The following is a 25,252-nucleotide window of genomic DNA, read 5'->3' on the forward strand; positions in this document are numbered from 1 at the left end:
AGAGGGGTCTTTGACAATGCTTGGTGGCTAGCTTAGCTAGAGGTTAGGTGTCTGGGGAACCTGATGCGGCTGATCAGCGGCTACCTGAGTGGAAGGAGTGTGAAAGTGAGATGTTCAGGAGTGGAAGTGTGTAGTAGGCAGCAACGTATTTACCCGAATAATCATGCAATAGTCGTTTATCGTCAAATCGTTTTTGGTGTAAAATACAATTTTAAGTATTGTTATGGAATAAACACATAATTTTTTATATCTTTGTAAATATCCACAGAAAAAATCTGAAAAAAATTCACATGATGTATTTTGACTTCTAGATGCCAAAAATCGCATAACAGCAAAAACCGCACAATAGCACATTGTCTGATTATTCTGTGGGGGCGTCGCTATGTCCTTTCACGTAGTCTATTCTTCATGTGTACCAAATAACATAAAATTTGCTCCAGTACGTTCAAATAAGCCCTTTCAAATAATTTCCCCCGTTTTTGCCACACTTTCCTCTACTTCCTAGCTCCTATTAGTCTTAGCGTGATCAATATAGCCTATAGCTTTTCTCAATAAGTAGGCTATCGAACACTGTAATAGTTTTTCAAATCGGACCAGTAGTTCCTGAGCTGAAATCGCTTATTTGAACGCATTAGCGCGTTCAAATAAGCCATTTCAAACAATTTATCCTGTATTTTTCACACTTTCCTCTATTTCTTCGCTCCTATTAGTTTTAGCGCAATATAATATAGCCTATAGCCTTTATCGATAAATAGGCTATCAAACACTGAAAGAATTTTTCAAATCGGACCAGTAGTTCCTGTGATTAGCGCGTTCAAATAAGCCCTTTCAAATAATTTCCCAAATTTTTTCCACACTTTCCTCTATTTCTTCGTTTCTATTAGTATTAGCGTGATAAAATATAGTCTATAGCCTTCCTCGATAAATGGGCTATCTAATACTGAAAGAATTTTTCAAATCGGACCAGTAGTTCCTGAGATTAGCGCGTTCAAACAAACAAAAAAACAAACTCTTCCCTATAATTATAATATTATAGTATATAAAATATAGTATAGATATGATAAGATAATGTCTGTACTGAAATTCACATTTCTTACTTCACTAGATGACGGCCGCAACTCCGGTTACGCCAAAAATCTAAACTCTAAACTCTAAAGGGATAAAAAGTATCATAATATTATTATGTCCTTTCCTGGGACTCCAAGTATCTTATATATTATCTTATACATTCAGTAAAACCTGTCTGACATTTGGACAGTTTTCGTAACGGTGCAGTGCTTAATCTATACGTGATTTTGGTCAAAGACTTTAGGATAACTCTGTATAAGCTTGGTCGTGGTTATTCAGAGATCTAATCACAGGAACTAGGACGGTAAGCATTAAGCGATGGAGAAAATATTTATGTTGGTGTATTTACGATACTAAGCGCCTGTTTCACCACTTCCTGATAAGGCTATCCACCAATTAACTTGACAGATCAAGTATGGAGAATCTGTCAAATAAGTTGTGAATGGCCTATTAGGCACTTTATCAGAAAGTGGTAAAACAGGCCCTTAGAGTTAGCTAATAGGATGTGACAGCTCTTTTCCGATTCGATAGTTTTCCATTTAATGCCACGAAAAAATATACAACCGTCGTGTTTCCCTAAATCTGACATTTCTTACACCATATTATATTTTAGTGCTGTTATAACAATAAGTAATAACTAAAGATGTAAGTGGGTAAGTAACATTTTGATAATGTTCGTTTTTTTTTAATTTTTATTATTCGTAGATTTTTGAAATAAAAAACCTTAATTTCATTTATAGCCATTTATATTATGTTACTTGTACTACGCAATCTGTATCCAGGTGATGAAATAAGTAAGTTACAGGATAGGTTCATTATTAGGAAAGATATGAGTAAATTAATCTTAAGTTATAAATCTAAAATATGTTAGTTCTTCTTCCACTTAGGGTGGAGCCAAACGAGCGTAATTTATGAGTTGTGAGTCGCAGAATTTCGGCCGGCAGAGATTCTGCTGCATTCAGTTTCATACAAAAGTCCTGTTTGATTCACACGAGCGTAATTTTGTGAGTCATGATTTGTATGAAAATATATTTACGCGACCGAAATTCTGCGACTCACAACTCACAAATTACGCTCGTTTGGCTTCACCCTTACGTCCTCAATTAGGTTTAAATAAAATTATTTTCGTATTAGATGACGCCCGCAACTCTGTTGCGCCAAAATTCGTTTTTCCGTCATAAAAATATCCTATGTCCTTTCCCAGGATTTAAAGTAACTCCACGTCAAATTTAATCAAAATCCGTTCAGCCGTTTGGGCGTGAAAAGGTAACAAACAAGCGGATAGACATACAGACACACTTTCACATTAATATTATTAGTATGGATAGATCTATTGTATCGGTGGCTTATGTCGTTATTCGCATTTCGCACCCAAATTAGCGGTGTTATACTAATCCTAGTTAGAATCGTCGTTGCTTAGCACTTCAACATGAGATTACTCGTAATCAGCTTTCAGAGAGTACCGCTAATAGCTCTTTGTAATGCTTTAGGATTAGCTCGCTGTTGCGAGAGTATGACTTCCTTTTCTAAAGACGGTAAAATCTGTTTTACATTAAAAGGGGTCATGCATTAAGAGGGCAACTAATCCAAAAAATCAAACATCGTCCTTCTCTCTTCACACTCACGTCCTACGTCCGCGTCGTCCTTTTTCACCTGGCATGTGAAAGATCATATGCCAGGTGAAAAAGGACGACGCGGATTCATCGTCAAATTAGTTTTTCTCAATAACTCGAAAAATAGGTATATAATATTTTAAAAATCCGCTTGGTTGGCTTCTTAATGATAGAATTTTGTACAACGTGTTAAAATATTAACTTTGTTTATTGCACGTTAATGGCAATAAATGAAAAATTCGTGAAAATTAGATGCATTTTTGTGATTTTTTTCTATCGAAAAAAATTTAAGTTTTTGCTGAGATTGAATTCTTGGAAATATAATGTGGTATCTAATTTTAGAAACTGAAACAATTTAGGGCTTGTTTTCAAGTATAAAAATGAATTATAAAATTGTAAATTTTGGGTTAGTCGCCCCCTTAAAAGGGGTCATGACTATTGATTATGGTGGGTTATCTGGATAGACAACCTCTGAGGCTCAGTTGCATGTCAAGTATAAGGTTAAACTTTTATCGTTCCACGAGAAAAATACACCATCCTCATCATTTTGATGAGTGACAGACTACCGTGCGTTTTTCACGTATCTTTCTGCCGCGCACAGTAAAACTCTGAAAGAACTGTCGCCAGCAGTTTTGACGGACCAATACGACCTGCAAACCTTCAAGAAAAGAGCGTGTTTCCTTTTAAAAGGTCGCAAACGAACCTGCAACTCTTCTGATGTTGCGAGTGTCCATGGGCAACGCTAGTTGCTTTCCAAGAAGGTATAGGAGGTATAGGGTTCGAATCCAGCCGAGAGGACAAACCGGTTTAAATTTTCCTGGATAATGGATGCGTATTAAAAAATATTTTTAGGGCTCCGTACCCGAAGGGTAAAAAACGGGGCCCTATTACTAAGCTTAGCAGTCTGTCTGTCTGTCCGTCTGTATGTCTCCAGGCTATAATAACTCAAGAACGGTGACAGTAAAATTTTCAAAGATTGTGTATATCTTATGTTGCCGCTATAACACCAAATACTAAAAATAAAATAAAATAAATATTTAAGTGGGGCTCCCATACAAAAAACCTGATTTTTAGGCCTTTTTTGCTCTTAATCAAAAATTTTATTTTCATTTATTTTATTTATTTATTTAAATAAAATAAATAAAAATAAAATTTTATATTATATTATGTATAGATAGCAACAGGTAGGTGCTTGAATTTTTCACACAATCCTTAGTTTTATGTGTTCTTTAATATTTAATAATAATATTAAATAAAAAATGAAGAGGGGCTCCCATACAAATACACAAATTTTGGCCTAATTTTGCTCTATAATGGTACGGAACCCTTCGTGCACGAGACCAATCGTACTTGGCCGATTTTTTGTACTAGACGACGCCCGCAGCTCCGTATCTCCAAAATTTCTTCGTTTTCCGCAACAAAACTGCACGCTTTTACGGAAAAAGTAGTATCCTATGATCTTTCGCTGGACTCAAAGTATCTGCAATAACAACAAAATTTTTGACACTTTAGACATCTAAAATATTATGTCTAAAAATTTCAAAAACCGTTGAAATCGAAAATCGAAATCGATATCAGTTTCGGAAGTAAGGCACCAGTTCAGTGGTTTGGTCGTGAAGAGGTAACAGACACTATACACTTTCGCGTTTATAATATTAGTTCGTTGAACTAACGAAACGTGTTGTGGAGCGTGGCCATTATTAAAATTTCATTTGTGACTTAAAATTCGGATGATATTCAACTTTACGCTCATAGCCGAAGTATTGATCTGGTAACGACTAACGAGGGCGTGATTTGGTTTTATTTGCAGTGACAAGTCGCACGGATGCATATCCATTACCATAAACAATTTTGACAAGCCCGTCAATTTATGATGCGCCTGTTATGAATGATTATTACGAAGCCCTATTCATTGGTGTCTAAATGAAACCCACTCCTTTGTACGAATCAAATTATTATGATACGATAAAATACTTTCAGTCTCGCATATTTCAAAACAACATTAATAGCCTATTACTAATAATAAAACTTGAGAGGTGTCAAGGGACACCCGAATGGAACGAAGATATTTCTTATATTCAAAAAACCTGTATACATAATAAATACACTCATAAAAAATTAAAAAAAAACGCCAACTATTGAACGCCCAGAAATACTAACTACGTGTCGCTGAAGTTTATTCTCAAAAACGCTATCTATAGTTGATCAACGCCCTTTGCCCCAAAGATCTTTTTGCCCTATTACTATGCAGGTACTAATAAAAAGTGTGGAGGTCAAATATCGTTCTGTCTAGCCTTATTTCGCAACGCCGAACGCGCCATAAGGAACTTAGTTCCAATAATATTAACATATCTGCTTAGGTCCGTTGCTCTCTTGGTCTGTCATGAATGATTCCTTCTGCATTTTCAAAGACGGCAGAACATAATATTATTATCTATTCAAGGAGTAAATATTTTTATAATTTATGAAAAACTACAATTTTACGTTAGCAACGATACAGAGTATATTATATGATAACCGTACCATTTATTACAATAAATACCTATTGAATATTAATACAGTATTATGTACCGATTACATATTATTAATACACCGTTTTACTCTCATGATAGTGTCAATTAAAAAAAGAGAAGTGCTAAATAATTATTTCCGTTCATAAAACAATGTGCTAACTACTATCAGGGAAGTTGATACCTATGCAGATGACGGATCTAAGTAATTTGGTCAAACCCATCCGACCGATCATAGCTAACATTAAACATGACGTTACAGGTCCGTCAGCTGCCTAGGAATCAATTTCCTCGATTGTACATACAAACAAACATAATATAAACCCTTTGCCGTAATTAAATAGTATAGTAATATCGCAACAATGGCAAAACATGCTACAAAATCAAACAAACAAAATAGTAATTAAATCCAGCAATCACAAAATATTTACAGAAATTATTTTCAACGAGCTTTTCATGCTACAATTTTTATAGCATTTATTTCATTTACGAAAACTGTTTATACAAAGCGTCAACTGGAACGGCCCTCGACCTTCGAGTCTCGAGTAATGTTTCCAGTGAGGCCTAGATTCAATGCATTGATGCTCAGTGGGTCAAGTAAAGCTTTTCGCCTTTCCCTGTCACGTGTTTAGTTTACATTGCTTCTTGTTTATTTAGGACGTAAATGTTTTTTAAAGGTTTGGACGTTAAGACTTCATCCTGGCTATTCTTCTTGGATAATCTCGGCTTCTAGTTATACGGTAAGGCTAATAAAAGCACTAGCCAAAATAATAATAATAATAATAATAGCTCCCACACCGGTTTCGGTGACGGTGGCCGGTTTCATTGAAATCAGGCCAGCTACGCAGGAGTAATTTTATAGTGCCCAAGTGTGTGCGCAGTACACAAGAGCACTCTCTGTTCCTTTACTCTCATAACCCAGTGGGACGGAAGACCGACACGACTGGCGAGAGATCAGGAGCAGGACCGACTTTTTACATGCCCATCCGACGCATGGATCATCTTACTTGTCAGACAATCAGGCGATCAGCCTGCATCGTCCTAACCAAACTTGGAAATAACATGTTTCCAACGCGGGAATCGAACCCACGACCTCCGAGTCAAAAGCCGCGCTCTATACCACTAGACCACGGAGGCGTTAAACAAAAGTTACAACCGTAAGTTTTGAATATTGTTTTTAACTTTTTTTTTATTTGAAATAAACAAGTTTTTTATTTTTATTTTATTTTTACTAGGTAACATTGAACACGTTCAATATGTTCCTTTTTTTAAATTTAATTCTTTGTTGAATTTAATTCATAAACGCTTTCTGATATTACCTAAATTTGTTTACTGTTTTTGCTTAAAACTTATTGTTCAACGTTGTTTATACACCGAACATACTAAAATTAATGTTCCATATGTTACAATTTTAAAACCTCCAATCCATTTTCACGAAGCTTTTTCCTTTGGTGTATATACTTCCTTTGCACTAGGAGTACTATAATCCCTTTGCTGCAGGAAAAGTATCTTGATAATCTAAATCTTTGCAGTCGCATGGAATCAAAGATAGATATATTTATCTTCTATGTTAAAGATACACTTGCAAATTGACCGAGCTTTGCTCGGTATTCGATAAAACACGAATAAAATGACATTTTCTAAAAATGATTCCTAGCAGCTAGCTAGATCGATTTATTGCCCCCGAAACTCCTATATACTAAATTTCATGAAAATCGTTGGAGCCGATTCCGAGATTCCAATTATATATGGCTGCTGTTTAGCATTGGTGTTTCATTCCACATAAAATCGGGTTTTGAGTTAATAATGCAGTTTTGTTCTTTATAACATAAGGTTTACGACAGTGAAATCCATTTTTTTGAAAACACACTGTAGCATATTCTAGAGTACAAAAATGGTTAATGCTTATTCCTCTTAAAGAGGTTTTGTATATGGCATTGATGTACTATGTTTCTAAAATTATTTGCGCTTAAACCGCTGAACCGATTTTGATAAAATTTTGTATGCAGATACTTTGAATCAATTAAAATGACATTAGATACTTTTTGTCCCGGAAAATGTACGGTTCCGGTCAACAGAAATGAATTTGGCTTATGATATGGATATTGAGTACATGTAGATATTACGTAAGGTTTTGGAGAAGGACATAGGATAATATTTTTTATCATGGAAAATGTTCGTTTTTCACGCAATAAACTTTATTAATTTGCGTTTAAGCTGCTGAACCGATTTTGATTAAATTTAGTTAATGTAGAAATAATAAGTTTATCACGTGCAGAGTTGGGCAAAAAGTAATTAGTAATTTTAATCAGATTACAAATTAATCAGATAGATGAAGTAATTATTGTGCATCTGAAATTACCCGTTGGGCACTGTGGTTTCAATGATACCAGGCCAGTTACGCAGGAGTAATTTTAAAGTACCCAAGTGTGTGCGCAATACACAAGAGCACTCTGGTTTCAATGAAACCAGGCCAGTTATGCAGGAGTAATTTTATAGAGCCCAAATGTGTGCGCAATACATAAAAGCACTCTGCGGGAAGCGCGGAAAGGGAAGAAGAAGCGGGAACTCTCTGTCCTTTTCCGATACGTAACGTATCTGCATAACGTTTCAAACAGCTTGGACCCCTTGGAATTACGCTGAGATGTAGCTTCACTCTGCATCCTCTATCGGTTGTATCACGGGGAGTGCTCTGAGGAATTGTTCGAAATCATACCATCTGCAACTTTTCGCTATCGTCCCACGCGAAAAACATACCATCCTCATCACCTTGATAAGTGGCAGTCTTCCACAGTGCGTTTTTCGCGTAACTTTCTGCCGCGCACTGTAAAACTCTGGAACGAACTGTCACCAGCGGTATTTCCGGTCCTATATGGCCTGCAAACCTTCAAGAAAAGAGCGTATTCCCTCTTAAAAGGCCGGCAACGCACCTGCAGCTCTTCTGATGTCGCGAGTGTCCATGGGCGATGGTAGTTGCTTATCATCAGGTGACCCGTTTGCTCGTTTGCCCCCTTGTTTAATTAAAAAAAATTCACTAGCGCATTACACTGCGCGTGAATCCCCTTTGATGTGTTCAAAAAACCGACATCCGAGCTATCGCTTAGCGTTTAATGGCATTAGTAGTGACGCTAGTACGTTAACACGTTAAAACGTTGGCTACATTTGCGTACCATCCTGACTACCTAGCTATTTAATGCCTAAACACGCAGATGGAGCAGGGGCATAAGAGAACAACGACTAGTATCCGTCTACTAGACTCTGTATGTACACTCGCTAGGCTGGAAAATCGAATTTACCATCGGATTTTTTTTTATTGAAGTCGACGCGGGGCAGTGCGTCTTTATCGTTTCATCATTCTGTAAACATTTGCAGAGTTTCAGCAAATGAATATGTTAAATTATGTTTACTTACCTCCGTTAAATTTTAAAGCAAGGTTTAAATACCAAAATGTAAATATAAAATGTAACTTATATAGTAATATTTTTGTGTGAAAGCCGAGAATAGACTTGTCCGTGTATAATAATTGATTGTGTTAAAATTCTGGTAGTATCCATAGAATAATTAGATTATTTCAATCTTTCAAAGTGAAAGCTTTGCGATGAAATTGCAATTACTTTTTGTATCGTAAGTAAAAAACAACTATGTAACAAATTGATTGTCGCGTTGTATACAGCAGTGTAAACTGACGCAATAAATACTAAATTTGTACGTGGGAGAGCCATGCTTCGGCACGAATGGGCCGGCTCGACCGGAGTAATACCACGTTCTCACATAAAATCGGCGTGAAACAGCGCTTACGCTGTGTTTCGCCGAGTGAGTGAGTTTACCGGAGGCCCAATCCCCTACCCTATTCCCTTCTCTACCCTCCCCTATTCCCTTCCCTCCCCTATTACCCTATTTCCTCTTAAAAGGCCGGCAATGCACCTGCAGCTCTTCTGATGCTGCGAGTGTCTATGGAAGTCGCCCTCCTTATTTCATTAAAAAATAAATAAATGAAAAAAAATAATAGAGACCCCGATGAAATCATTCATTGCTTTGAGGATGGTAGTCCACAGCGGCCAATGTGCGGCTGAACTACATACAGGCTTCAAATATATCTTGAAGCGCTGTAAATGTGTTTATTTCCGCATAAACACGAAGGAAATTTGCATGATATGAACCACGCCCGGCTTGCCCGGATCATTTGATACCGCTTTAACCCGGCGTCATGGGGGCAGAAAAGTGTTACACGGACGTTGGAGTGGGTCTCACATACCCGTGTGTTAGATATCAAAATTAGTCCAACCTTTTATAATAATCAATTTATTTTATGTTTATATTAAATTCAATGTGTATTTATATGACTTAATGAAACATAAATATATTATATAATTTTTAACCATATTTAATAGAGCTTTAAAAAAACGAACGACAAAAGTCAACAAAATATTTCTCCTCTAATTAAATGTTAGTATATTACTAATTAACAATCAGTTTTAATTTTTTATTGGCACTTATTTAAAGAATACTAAAATATTTTTATAAAAAATTAACAAATAATCACATCTAATCATTATCTTTGGTGCAATCAGCACAGAAAGGTACAACATGTTCTAAGCAAATGTGTTTGGTGCAAATTGCAACTTTCGCAAATGAAATAATTCGTTTTACGGTCTTTTTTGGCTGAACAGTCTTGGCATCTTTTGCGAATATTCGGCTTCTTTGCCGGAGGTTCCCCTGAAGATTCACCAAGAAATTTTTCAATAGGCGTCTTGTGCCAAATTGTACCGTCTTTGCCACGAACTAGCCGATTCAGATACAGTACAATGCTCTTCCGACAGTCGATTTCTATCTGCACGGCAGATAGTGGAATGTCATCATCGCCAGAGATATCTTGCTCTGCGTCACTAGGATTACTACGTTTACTCAAGAGATCTTCTTCTTTGCATATTTCCTGGTCTGACGAGGTAGAATCAGAGTCCGAGTTCCGTCTCTTGTAAAATTGAAAGAATGGGTTGTCGTTCTTCCTCTTCTCAATCCCTTTTGAGATCCATAAGATTACCGGTGATCGCGACAACAATAGAATAACAATAGATTTCCAAGAATCCATGATCGAAAGATAAAAGTACTTCAAGTACTTACCTACAAAAAACGCAAAGTAAATAAGTAAGTACCTACAAAAAATAAAATACATTTTACTATAAATCATCTAGTTTTATTGTAAAGCACAACAAAAATACAAAAATAAATGTTAAAAACACTGATAATCATTAAAATAATGTCTGTGTAAGATGTCCCGAAATTGTAACACTGACTGCGGGGATGGGTCTCACATACCTTATGCAACTTTGGGCCCCTGTTACTACCGCTGCGGCCGTCGCAGGCCTAACGCGTTACCTGTGACTCATAGACCAACTCAATAGGTCCAGCTATTGAGAAATTTGGCAACGCTGAACGCATGGTAACTGAATTACAAGTGAAATAAAAAGTGATGGGTCTCACAGACCCAACCCCCATGACGCCGGGTTAATGTCTAAAAGTCTTCTCGTACAATAGGTAACATTTCGATTCTAAACAAATAATGTCCTGAAAATATATTATACTTTTTTGTGTTCGTTATATAAAAGTTATTCGACAGAACATTCAAGGTAACTGTGTACTACGTAACTAAAAATATATCCACGTGTAAACATCTTACGTCGGCTAAAAATGAACCAAGAGATTGAGCGATAAATCGAGAGATAAATCGTAGCGTATTTACATATAACTATTTATTTAATGTCTTAACCAATTCTGTCTTAGAATGCGCCTATTCTACACTTTCATCATCGCCCTAAGGGCGCGATCAGACGTGCGCGTGTTCTGGGCGTGTTCTACTATAACGTATGGGAAAACACGCGCGCAGCACGCTCTGAACCCCCGTAGAGCCCGCGCGCGTGTTTTCCCATATGCTATAGTACAACCCGCGGCAGAACACGCGCACGTCTGATCGCGCCCTAAGGTTGGCTGGTAGAGAATGCCACACGGCATTAAGCCCGCCTATGTAAATATTTGCATGAAGTGTTTTAAATAAATAAATTAATTTAAAAAATACATATATTTCCACAGGCTTTTCTGAATCAACACCAAGTATATTATTTAAATAAATAAATAAATAAAAACATACAAGACAGAGCACAGCCAGAGCTTTATTTACTACACAAGCATTATCTCTCGCGGTGTAAGGGTCAATTCAGGCCGCAACGCGACGCGTAGATGCATTTCTTTTGTACTGAATTAATAGATTTCAATTGCGCGACGTCTAGCAAATCTGTCAAATCAATACAAAAGAAATGAATTTACGCGTCGCGTTGTGGTCTGCATTGACCCTAAGGCTGCGTGTTCCAAACTTGAATAGCTCATTTTAAAATGCAGTGCGATGCTATATTATGTTAATTGATCTTAAGTAACTCACCATTTACTTCATTATAAACTTTGCACAGAAATTAACGGAATAAAATATTATTATTAACGAGCTTTTGCCCGCGGCTTCGCTCGCGTTAAGAAGTATTATTATATATGTCGTAGGATGATTTGATAAATCCGTGTTTTCGCGAAATCCCTAGAATTTTCGCGAAAATTCGATTTATCAAATCATCCTACGATGTCGTAGGATGATTTGATAAATCGAATTTTCGCGAAAATTCTAGGGATTTCGCGAAAACACGGATTTATCAAATCATCCTACGACATATACAAACTTTCATCCCCTATTTGAACCCCTTGGGGTTGGAATTTATCAAAATCCTTTCTTAGCGGATGCCTACGTTATAACATCTACCTGCATGCCAAATTTCAGCCCGATCCGTCCAGTGGTTTGGGCTGTGCGTTAATAGATCACTATGTCAATCAGTCAGTCACCTTTGAGTTTTATATATACAGATTAGGTACGTCTTTATGCTAACATGACACATTATTATGGCATTTTATTGTTTTTCATAAATTTGGGCCAGACATAATAATATTATTTATGAAGTATGTGCCAGATTCTTTGAATATAAGAAACATTAAGTTATAGTTTCGCGGTCTCCGCACGCCTACATCTGTAATAGATACATTTCACTTAGATAGCGACTATTGGTCCTTAGGGAAAGATAAACGCCTCGAGTATAATGCCAGATCATACAGTTCTTTTCCACATTTATTTCTATTTTATAACACATGGTGGCGAAAATAAATGTAACGTTTATTAATAGTTTTTAGGGTTCCGTTCCCAAAGGGTAAAAACGGGACCCTATTACTGAGACTTTGATGTATGTCTGTCTGTCCGTCTATAATATATAAATAATAGCTAGAGAGTTGGTAATAGTTACAGATTATGCATTTCTATTGCCCATAATATAACAAGAAATACTAAAAACAAAATAAAAATATTTAAAGGAGGCTTTCATGCAACAAACTGGTCTTTTGGGTTCCGTACCCAAAGGATAAGAACCAGACTCTATTACTGACACTTCGATGTCTGTCCGTCTGTCCGTCTGTCTTCAGGCTGTAAATCAGGAACCACTATAGCTAGACTTCTGAAATCACAAATTGTGTATAACTATTGCCGCTATAACGACAAATACTAAAAAAAATCGGCCAAGTGCGAGTTGGACTCGCGCACGAAGGGTTCCGTACAAATTGTGTTTTTTTTGTATGGGAGCCCCCCTTAAATTTTTATTTGATTTAAATACATAATATTATTAATAGTTAATAAAGTACATATAATATAAAAGGCTTTTATGAAATATGGTTCCTTTTCGCACACTAAAATAAGACAATAGCTACGAAACACTAACACTCAAATTTAAGAAATAAAACCGTTGACAACAATTGTCAGTTGCATTAACACACAAAATTGTGTACCGAATACATGCATAAAGTATGCATGTATTCGGGTCACATTTTGTAGCCTCTTAGTGCAATTTTTTTGACAGAGCTACTCTTCCTTAGTTTTTATTATTCGTAGGTTCTACATTAACAAGATTCAAGACGCCAAATTGTCCATATTAGCGCTAGCTTCGCTACAAATTTTATCCAAATCAGGTCAGTAGTTTTTCTTATATTTACACCATACATAATATTTCCACCAAAATTTATCTGTTTGAGGTAGATCAAATTACGTACTAGCTAGAAAACGCTACCACAACTAGCACAACCCAAATTGTACCTAAACAAATTTCGAATAACCCGCATAATATTCGCTGTTTAGTAATTTACTAAGTTCTAAACTAGAGCCGTGTATAATCAGATACTTGTTAGTTAGTTCTAGTTCTTGGCACAACTTATATTAAACCTCTATTCATATCCTGTTTAATGATGTGCAGGTGTTTAAAAAGTCGTTTACGTTTCGCAAGTAAAAAGTTTTAATTTGGAAACGGAAGAGAAGTAGTGATTAACCCCAATATAAAATTGTTCCGCTTGCCCCCTGCCGCGTCAGTAAAGAATTTCCGAGGAATTGTACAATTTCCTGCAAAAAGTCACCCCCGTGGTCAACTTTATATTTGTGCCAAACTACATAAAAATTGATAGAATAGTTCGTGAGGTTAGTTATTTCGAAAACTTATGATTGAAATCATATTAAAGTTTTCGAAATCACTCATCTTTAACTTATAATATTATAAAGCTGAATCTTTATAATATTATAAGAGCAATATATATATAATATAATATTAGGTGTAAATTATTACATACTCTTGGATACGTCTTAACTCATAACTCTAAGTTTTCAGAAACCTGCCTAATAGGCATGATGACTATTTTTTTTTCTTATCGGTAATTGAAGGACACTCAAAAAATAGAAATATTGTTGAAAGAATGATTTAGATAGCTTAAAAATTCACCAAGATATGACAATTCAAATATCCCATAAAAAAGACCTACCCGGAACGCTCCATACAAAGTGCTACGAAAGACTGACGTCAGTCTTTCGTAGTTTGTACGCATCGGGAGACAACTTTGTTCGATAGGTATATTAAATATTGCGTTTATGAAAGTGGTTTCATAACAAAAGTTGCTTTAAATTGCATAAGTAATCGAATTGTATACAAATATTAAGAAATTTAAATGAAAAAAATTCGACTTGAATTTCCAACTTTAAAGGCGTATAACAAAAAAAAATACAAATGCTATCAAGCTGAAATTTTGGGAACACTTATTTTTTACCGTGATTTCTTTATTTTATTGACAAAATTAGCTAATCTTTGACCTTGTCATCATCCCTATTGTTATTAAGTAGGCAGGCATCTTTTAATACCACATAGAGTATAATATTGGCCTTCTCGGTAATATTTCAGCTTTATAATCATAATCAGTCTATTTCAGTACTAGTATAAATCTGTGGTGAGGTGGACAAAACGAAAATTTGACCATTAATAGCGATGTAAGTTACATTATTGAAATCGGTAGGATAATATGTGCCTCGCTTACCCATCAGAACCACAAACAACTAGTTTCTCGTTTCACACCAATAATTTTTATGCTAAAAATTAAGTTCGAACATAATTTCAGCACCAGCGCTCGCGGTTTGGTGAAATTTGGAGCAGAAAATGACAATTTGTTAATCGCTGGTATTATCTTACCAAAACTGCTGGCCACAACGATAAACAACGCTCGCCGAATATCTTGCCAAGCCGACGCAATAATTTAATTTATATTCAGTTAATTCCGATATTCGATAATATCCGCCAGTGTGGCTGCGACGCAATGATTTTTAACCGACTTCCAAAAAGGAGGAGGTTATATTATATTTATCTAGTAGACAATCAGATGCACATTATTCCATTTATAGTGATCCCAGCCCTAGAACAATTTTTGTTGTGATTAATAACAAGCAAATTTTTTGTGAGTAGCTACATTTTGATAAGACTAACAACATTTTTATTTTCGAAAAATCTCGAAAGTGGTAGCTAACAGAGATAGAAAGGATTTCATAATTTGACTTGATGGTCCTAAAATATGGATTGTTTTATATGTAGGACAATGTTACTCTTAAATTATGTAACTATTAACCTACCAATATACAAAAAATCAGCTGGTTAGGGTTCCGTTTTAGGGTACAGTAGTCAACCAAGTTTTGTTGAATAAATAGAATCCTATGTCCTTTACCAGGACTCTAAGTATCTCTATGTCAAATTTTAGCAAAATCGGTTCAGTGGTTTGGGCATGAACAGGTAACAGACAGACAGAAACACTTTCGCATTTATATTATAATATGTAAAGTAAAGTGTGGATATGGATAAACTTTGCTCCAATATCAAAAACCAAAAAGTTGTCCTCGAAATAGTAGGACTGTCCAAAAATATAGTCATAGTATAAAAACATCGCAGCCATTTTGTGGCTCATAATGCTCGAAAGTCTTCGTTTTTCTACGGTAATGGTAATGGCGGATATAATATTATGAACAACGACGACCTTAAGCACTTAACGCGGTATTTTAAAGAGTAATTATGTTTTGTTTCCGTTTTTCAGTTCAAAGTAACTGATTTTGGTAAAACTCCGTACAATGCAGAGCTGACAATAATATTATGAAATGTAAGAACGAGAATCACGGGCAAATTACGGTTCCTTTTATACTATTAAAGAAGTTGATTGACAGGCAGATGGGGGACCAAAATAATTTGGTTGGATTGCGTCAATCTCATATGTCTTATCATACCTGTTATAATTATATGGACTAGAGATCGCCTAATAGTCGAAATTCGACCTCAAATAAAAATTAAATTATAAGTTTCTTTCCACGCTTTTCTAATAATATTCTATTGTCAAAAGTACATATATCAACTTGGGAAGGGATCGTCACCTTATCGCCTTCGCCTCGTCGTCAACCAGGTGTCAACCTATTACGTATACACGTAACCAAAGCGTATCAGCAGCTCCTGTACGTCAACTCGGCTACGACTTGGCGACACTATTACGGCTCATTTTAAACTTTCGCGTTGCATTATAATGAAACTTTTTAATCGGGACTTAACTTAAGTCCCTTCGTGACCACGGCCGTTGCAACACGGCCGAAACGTCGAGAAAAAGTATGTACTCGTAGTAGCATTACTACTTAAATAAGTCGCGTTAAGTCCCGATTAAAAAGTTTCACTATTACGGCTCGCCGACCGCTGGCACCAGATCAGTTTGAAGCAAGGGTGGACGAAGAAACGTAAGCTTGGGTACGAGACGAGACGTTAAAGCGCGGTGACGACGAGCCGGCGCGGGAACTGCAAGTTGACCACGTATCGCATCGCGGTGAAATGACGTTGTTAGAGCAGGACGCGGCATTCTCGTCCGATTGTTTGAGTTTCAAAACGGTTTCGTGGTAGGCCTACTGTCCCGAGGCGAGGCGATTACGTTACGGTTCCGCTTACGGCCGTTCCCAATATTTGATCTATCTCTGGTTTTGCCTTACTAGAGGTAGGAATAGCTCACATTAGACATTAGAGACATATATTTTATGTCAATTGTGAGCTATTCCTATCTCTAGTAGGGCAAAACCAGAGATAGATCAAATATTGGGAATGGCCGTTAGTGTGAGTTGCAGTAGGGAGTTTCATACAAACAATATTGAACGGCTCGAGAAGATACGATGACGATCCTTTTTCGAGTTGATATGTGTGCTGTAAATTGTGACCTTATGTCAGTATTCTGCCTTCCAATTATGTTACGATGCTATCTTAATAATATCTTATCATTCAATTTTGCAAATCAAAAGCTTCATCGGAAAATTAGTGGAAATATAAAGACGTTACACAGTAATGAATAGGTAGAGGCGAGTTTTATTTAACTTAAAAGGCAAAGCACTTACGTTAATTTTAACAGTTCTTATCAAACATCGTCAGAAGTAGTTCAGGACACTTCGTTAACTAGCTTCAAGCAGAAAATTGCTGAAGATTCGACATGGGAAGCGAATATTATTTGTAAATATTGCGCATTATAAGTTTAATTAAAATATATATGTAACGTATATGAATGAATCGTAGGACTCGACAGGATATATCAACAGTCACCTCGACTGCTGGGCTAAGATATTATAATATGGTTGGGTACCAGACGAATGGATGTTGGAAACAAGTTTAACAAATTGAAAGCTTAAAATTCAAGCCATGGGCCTCATTAAATATGAGAATATAATAGAAGGAACAGAGGAACAGTCTAAACTTTCATCATGCGTCCTTGAATTACTAACCGATAGCTTAAACGCTCAATTTTATTTAATTTGGTAAAACCTTCAAGAAAAGAGCGTGTTCCCTCTTAAAAGGCCGGCAACGCACCTGCAGCTCTTCTGATGTTGCGAGTGTCCATGGGCGACGGTAGTTGCTTACCGTCAGGTGACCCGTTTGCTCGTTTGCCCCCTTATTTACTTAATAAAAAAAAAAAAATTGGTTAGAGTACCTGAAAATTATTTTTCTTTGGGAGAGCCATGCTTCGGCACGAATGGGCCGGCTCGACCGGAGAAATACCACGTTCTCACAGAAAACCGGCGTGAAACAGCGCTTGCGCTGTGTTTCGCCGAGTGAGTGAGTTTACCGGAGGCCCAATCCCTTCTATTCCTATGTTCAGCAGACGTTTGGTGCCTTAGACGAATATATATTTTGATTGACATGTTCTAGACTGAACCTGATATCAATTTTAATTACAGGAAACATCCAAAGGAGCAACTCTTTTACCGAGGTCTTATTTATACAATAACGCTCGTTGGACTCGGAGATCAAACCAAATGGGGGTACCCGCCACCAAAAAAGATTGTTATCTTCAATAGCTTTATGGTGAAGACCTTCGCTTTCCCTTGCATCATAACTCAGATCGTCTACCTATTTGTGTACCGCGCAGATCTTGATTTTGATCTTATTGGCATCTTATTTTGTATTCTTCCCTTTTGTGTCCTTGCCAATGTAAGTTGTATTTTTTTATATTATTACGAACATGTTTTTTTTGTCTTATATATATTATTATACATTATTTTATTTCAGGTAAATATTTTATCGTCTAAATTTGTGAGTTATAAGAAATTGATGAAAAACTTTATGGGCCAAATTCATTTGTATAACCAGTATTATAAACACAAGAATGATTCCGTGGCAGAAGTAAGTATGGATCTTACACTTAAATAAAACTAATTTAAAAAAAATCTACACGATCAAACTTAATCGAAAATACCTCAAAAACGCCGTTAAATCAGATGGATGCAATAACGACATAGGATCCTACGGTAGTCCTTAAGATTCGCAGACCTTTCGTTGCTGTTATCTTATATCTTTAAACGAGCAATTCTTGTATATTGCATTTCATTCGTGTTTTATCGAATACATAGCTAGTGTACTTAAAAAGTCATCTACAGTCGCTGCAGTGACTTTATATATAATATTATTTTAAGTTTGTCGATATTTAATACGTCCATACATATTTCCAGAAAATATTAGTGGCCGAACGTCACACTCGCTATACGGCGTGTTACCTTATATCCTTATATTCTTTAAATTGGGTGGCGTGGATTTGGATACCAGTGTTAAATAACATGAAAAACGTGGAACGCATACAGAATAGGACCATGAAGCTCCAGACTTGCATATATATGTGGATGCCATTCGATTACATGTACAACTATAGGAACTGGCTGGTCACGCACTTGGTCAACCTATACGTCGTATTCTGTGGCGTCACAGTGTTGATGATGTTTCATACAGTGAATTACATGTTTATGTACCAACTAATTGGACATATTCAAGTAATGAAGCATAAAATAAGAACAGAGTTTACAAAGGATCTAAGCGACAGCGAGACGAGGGAGAAACTGATTGAGATAATACAATATCACAATTTTATACTAAGGTATGTCGAAAAATTAGTTTACAAAATTAGGTGAAGCAACCGACTGAAAGGAAATGAACACCTTATTATCTGATGAGAAATATGTCAATGATTGTTGAATGGGATGGCTAAATATCGGTTATGTGTTAACCCCTCCGTGGTCGAGTGGTTAAGAGCGTGGCTCTTGACTCGGAGGTCGTGGGTTCGATTCCCGCGTTGGAAACATGTTATTTCCAAGTTTGGTTAGGTAGTCTAACGGCCGTTCCCAATATTTGATCTATCTCTGGTTTTGCCCTACTAGGAATAGCTCACAATTGACATAAAATATATGTCTCTAATGTCTAATGTGAGCTATTCCTATCTCTATAATGCTAGCACGGCGACCAGCGGAAATGCGAAAGTATGGAAAAACTGTGGAAATAAACCTAAGGTGCCGTTCCGATCTTTTTTCGTTCCGAAAAATTCAATTAAAATGCCACTTTATGACAGACTATAGTCACAAACTGTGGAGATAAACTTAAGGTGCCGTTCCGATCTTTTTTAGTTCCGAATAATTCAATTAAAAAGCCACTTTATGACAGACTATAGTTCTAAAAATTCAAATAATATCCTACATTATGACATATACTATAGTGTGTCATAAAGTGGCATTTTAATTGAATTTTTCGGAACGAAAAAAGATCGGAACGGCACCTTAGGTTTATTTCCACAGTTTGTCCATACTTTCGCATTTCCGCTGGTCGCCGTGCTAACAACACTAGTAGGGCAAAACCAGAGATAGATCAAATATTGGGAATGGCCGTAAGCGATAAGTTGATAATGGCGAAATATAGAGATAAGGGTCATAAAAATACGTGCGATAGCTCATTAGATTCGGGAAGACGTCTAGAAAAATATATCGGAAGCGTGTATTAGCACACAAAAAATTGCAAAAGTTATAAGCAAATTAGGTTGCCAAAAAAAAAGGTATTACGTTTTTTGTTAAAAACTCCAAAACTATTAACATTTAAGAAGTTTAAAAAAAAGATTCTTAAAGAGGAGGAAATTTCCATAAGAAAACTCCTAACTCCCGGAATTCTATCTCTATTATTTATAATTCTAATTTAACGCTGAAAGTAAGCCTCCGCACGAATTTTTTTCCAACTTCCGTCCTCATTGTACTTTAAATAAAATCTTAAATAATTTTCGTAAAAATTTTTCACTTCGTGGAGCCCTTGATATAAACATACTTAACAAGATCACGCCATAAAAATTAAAAAAAAATTAATACTTTGCTTAAAATAAATTTTTAACTTGAACAAAAAACTAGAAATCCAAGTAATATTGTCAAAAAAAAATTTGTTTCATTTATTATCACGTAATTGTTTTCATGTCAATGAAGGACATGTATAAACTAAAAAAAAAAAAATTCCGCCATTTGCTAATAAAAAATTTATAAACCAATGGACTATTTCGATGCTTTTAAAAAAAATTTTTTCTTATCTTTATTCTTTTGCAAATATTATGATTTCTAGAAACAATTTTTTTTCTTAATAACAATATTTTATTGTTTATAATCGTTTTTTTAATATTTCAATTGTTTGAATTATTAGTTTAGAAAAAAATTTCCTCTTAAAAATCATGATTGATCGTCCTCAATATGGTTACAAAAACAAAAAAAATTTTTTTGATAAGGTGCAATAAAAAATCGAAAAAAAATTATTTTCTGCACTTTGTCGTACATCGTTGTTTTTGTATTTTTTAGGAGATTCAGAAAAAGAATATAAAAAAGTTCAGATTTTTTTTAAACAAATTGTTAATTTAATAAACAATGAAATTGTGGATAAAAAAAATTTTTGTTTTTGTAACCACATTGAGGATGACCAATCATGATTTTTAAGAAGAATTTTTTTTCTAAACTAATAATTTAAACAAATGAAATATTAAAAAAAACGATTATAAACAATAAAATATTGTTATTAAGAAAAAAGAAATGTTTCTAAAAATCGTAATATTTTCAAGAGACTAAAGGTAAGAAAAAAAATTTTTTAAAAGCATCGAAATAGTCCATTGCTTTATAAATTTTTATTAGCAAATGGCGGAAAAAAATTTTTCTTAGTTAATACATGTCCTTCATTGATATAAAAACAATTACGTGATAATAAATGAAACAAATTTTTTTTTTGACAATATTACTTGGATTTCTAGTTTTTTGTTCAAGTTAAAAAATTATTATAAACAAAGTATTATTTTTTTTTTAACTTTTATGGCGTGATCTTGTTAAGTATGTTTATATCAAGGGCTCCAGGAAGTGAAACATTTTTACGAAAATTATTTAAGATTTTATTTAAAGTACAACGAGGACGGAAGTTCGAAAAAATTTCGTTAGTTAACATTTGTCTAGTTTGTTGAAAAATTAACTTGAAGTTAAATTTCCAACGGGAGCAAATTCTTTGAAGTGTTCGGAATACACCATAAGTTTTTGAAATTTTTAAATTAATATTTAATACCTTTAAAAAAATTATCAGTGTGACGTGCTCGGTTTTGAAGCCGCGCGTGCTACCTAAAAATGCCGCGCGGAGGCTTACTTTCGGCGTTAAATTAGAATTATAAATAATAGAGATAGAATTCCGGGAGTTAGGAGTTTTCTTATGGAAATTTCCTCCTCTTCAAGAATCTTTTTTTTAAACTTCCTAAATGTTAATAGTTTCGGAGTTTTTAACAAAAAACGTAATACCTTTTTTTTGGCAACCTAATTTGCTTATAACTTTTGCAATTTTTTGTGTGCTAATACACGCTTCCGATATATTTTTCTAGACGTCTTCCCGAATCTAATGAGCTATCGCACGTATTTTTATGACCCTTATCTCTATATTTCGCCATTCTCAACTTATCGCTTAGACTAAGGACAATGCAGCTGATTGTCTGATAAGTAAGATGATCCATGCGTTGGATGGGCATGTAAACAGTCGGTCCTGCGCCTGCGCCTGCGGCCACCGTCACCGAAACCGGTGGTGGGAGTTATTACTTATGACTTATGCGTCCGATCTTTTGTCATGCCAAATTATCTAACTAGGTTATGGGACAAAGGAATAAACCATAGACTTATTTATATACTGAATAAACAGTATTGTTGAGAGCAGACTTGAGAACTATTGTAATAACGTATTAACGTAGTGGGAATGATTTTCTTGTAACTAGCTTAACTAACCAACATCGCAAAAAATCTGTAAGTTATTAAATTAATAGTAAACCCTTCTAATTAGATAAAAACCTTTCTTTAAAGAAGATAATAACTACTGTGTAGATATTTTTATTACCTCATCATAATAATATGTTTTATTGGTGGCTTAAATTCACAGGGTACTCCGAGATCTCCAGTCAGCGTTTGGTTTTAATATAATTACTAACTATTTACACAATTTGGTTGGCGACAGTCTCCTAATGTGCCAAATTATGTACGGGGTAAGTGAAAAAACTATTTAAATAAAAATGTCTTTCTAAGCGGAGTATTTCTTCGAGAATTACGCAAAAATCCGGCGACATTTTATAAAAGCTGAAAGTTTTCCTGCATAATATGACACCTATTATAGAGGCAAGAACGATCAGCAAGTAGCATAGACTTTCAGTCGCGGTTTCTTTGGGAGGTATCCACTATATTCTAGTCTAGTAACTTTCAGTTTTTGAACCTATCCCAAAAGTTTTAATCTAATTTTCTGGAGGTAACTGTTGAAATATCGTCTTAATTTTTGAGACAGTTGCTTCACACTTGGCAGTGGTCTGGCAACCACCTCAAAGTCTAAGAGCCATAACTCACCGGAAAGCCATCGCGACATGGTCAGTGACGTTACCATGGCAACGTCCAAGCAACGTCTGGCGCCTCTACGTACGTTGATGCAAAACGCTGTTTTTCTAAGGGCGTTCGCTGTGTTAAGCGTGCGCCCGTCGGCCACCCGCGAGGCGTGCTTGTTTCATGTCATCCCATAGAGCAGCGCTGCGTTGAGCGGGTCAGCCGTCGCACGAATGGCAAACGCACGCAGCGGGCGCCCGCGACGGGCACACGCTCAACGCAGCGAACGCCCTTAAATTTAGGTTTGAAAACAGCGCTTTGCGGCGACCTAGAGGTGACATGGTAAAGTCACTGGCTACGTCGCGATGGCGTACCCGTGAGTTATGATACCAAAACTATAAGGGTGTCTGGCGTGTGGTGAAGTGGAAAGCAGCTCTCAAAAAAGTCCGTATTATATGACGAAAGTCTTGCCGTCGCCGGCGCTTGGGTTATTGTGTCACAAAAATAATGCTAAGTACTCACATACGCTTTTGCTCGATAGTTTTACTCCAAATCCATCGTGTGGACCGCCAAAACTGACAGCTCGCTTCGAACCGGTTCGATGGAATAAAATATGTCAAATATGTCATTTCTTTCGATTCGGAGTAAAACTATCGAACAAAACCGTATATTGTGAGTACTTAGCATAAGAATGTAACAGATATATAATTTTATTTTTCAGGAAAAGGAGAATATGCTTATGTACATGTTATGTATCTTTGTCATCATGGGAGGACTTGTAATTATGTCTTTTGTTCTAGAAGACTTGCGACGTGAGGTAAAACATACGGCTACAACATAGTAAAAGGAGGGGAAGTAAGTTATCTTTATACAAAGGCACCGCGCGCGGCTTGTATGTGTGCGCCATAGTATCAATGCGTCGCCACTCGCCACGTACGGCACACAACAAAATCTCGGCCAGTTTTATAAGGCTGGTACCACCGAGCCTTCCCCTCCTTTTACTATGGCTACAATATCAGGATATATTTTTAAATACTTATCATTAACCTAAAATCAGAAAAACATAACTTTAAACAGAATATTTTTTTTTGGTTTTGTATACTTTTCAACTGTTTATAGCCTAATTTATAATATTACTTGATGACACCCGGAACTCTTTTAGCTACAATTCATTAATCGCGTGGGAACCGTGCATTTTTCACAAAACTATCCTACGTCTAAGAGATAACAGACAGACAGATAGATACACTTTCGCATGTATAATATTACTATGGATTAATCAGTTTGTTAATATATTATGTGTAACTTTTTTGTTTTTAACTCTTTAACACCTCCATCGTGGGTATCGCAGAAATAATAGATTTTCAATTATTGTTATGCGGCAGCCGGTTGCCGCTTGGGGATTGATGGGTTGAAATTTAAAGGCTATTTATTGTTTTGTTATGTTTTTAAATTTTAAAAGTTTTTAGGCTGAAGATCTATCAGACATAGTATATGCTATTCCCTGGGAGCACATGTCAGTGTCAAACCAGAAATACTTGATACTTATTCTACAGCGCATGCAGCCTACACTCGCTTTTAGGGCCTTAGGTGGCTTTATTGCTGGTGTTAGGCCAATGATTTCAGTAAGTATGAAAACGTCAAGAAATACCTCCTATTGACTGATTCACTTTTGTACAGCTGTTTTTACAATTAGACACTGGACAATGAGGCATTTTTGCACAACCACTCCGGTGTAATCAAGTCGAGACGTGCGCGCTGACTGAATGAACGTTCAACGAATCTTGCACGATAGAGCAAGATTGAAACACGCGTACTCTCGCTTAGCCGTTATATCATGATTTATTTCTGTGAGGGGGGTATCTTAGAGACAGACACACTTCGGTATTCGGCATGAATTATATAATATAATATATCATTGTTTCTATATAATTGAACCTTTTTTTCAGATAATAAAGACGACGTTTTCTTATTACGTCATGTTAGAATCTACGATTGCAGAAAAATAATAATATTCGTAACAATTTAGTGCATGCTGTCAATACACAAGTTTTCATCTCAACAATTATTTTAAAACTTCTATAATTATATTACTCTGAATAATCTTATATATGTTAGAATTTTGTGATTGTTGCGTTCTTAAATTATTTCTAGAATTATTGCTATGAGTCTGTGCTTAGTAAAATATAAGTACAAGTGAATGTGTTTCTTTAATTTTATTTCTTAAACACTACATAAATTATACTAAAAAGAAAATAAAATAAAGTTATGTTTGAACATTATTTAAACATTAAGTATCTGTGTTACTTATAAACCGAGTATAAAAGTTATAGATACTCAGAATAAACTTGGAATAAGCAAAATCGCGACCCATAAACAAGGTATAACTTAAACCTATAAGGTTAGTGTAACTCCCATACAAAAGTTATACCTACCACCGTTATACCGACCCCCGCCATAGTTTAACGTCGGTATACCTATGATATGCAAATATG

General features: G+C 35.7%; 1 protein-coding gene and 1 long non-coding RNA gene across 2 annotated transcripts; one reads left to right on the top strand and one right to left on the bottom strand.

Moving 5' to 3' along the window:
* Positions 1–305: 305 nt before the first annotated feature.
* LOC121737852 lies at positions 306–16,620 on the bottom strand. Its single transcript, XR_006037200.1, has 3 exons — positions 16,610–16,620; positions 12,971–12,975; positions 306–366 (listed from the first exon to the last, which is right to left on the bottom strand). It is a non-coding gene; the product is annotated as an uncharacterized LOC121737852 (long non-coding RNA).
* Positions 16,621–16,790: 170 nt separating this feature from the next.
* Positions 16,791–24,766, top strand: LOC121739702. Its single transcript, XM_042132236.1, has 8 exons — positions 16,791–16,816; positions 17,820–18,072; positions 18,151–18,264; positions 18,591–19,009; positions 22,330–22,432; positions 23,479–23,574; positions 24,227–24,382; positions 24,707–24,766. The coding sequence occupies exons 1-8, from the start codon at positions 16,791–16,793 to the stop codon at positions 24,764–24,766; spliced, it is 1,227 nt and encodes a 408-aa protein (XP_041988170.1).
* Positions 24,767–25,252: the final 486 nt, after the last annotated feature.

Source organism: Aricia agestis, chromosome 2, assembly GCF_905147365.1.
Source record: "Aricia agestis chromosome 2, ilAriAges1.1, whole genome shotgun sequence".
NCBI classification, from domain to species: Eukaryota; Metazoa; Arthropoda; class Insecta; order Lepidoptera; family Lycaenidae; genus Aricia; species Aricia agestis.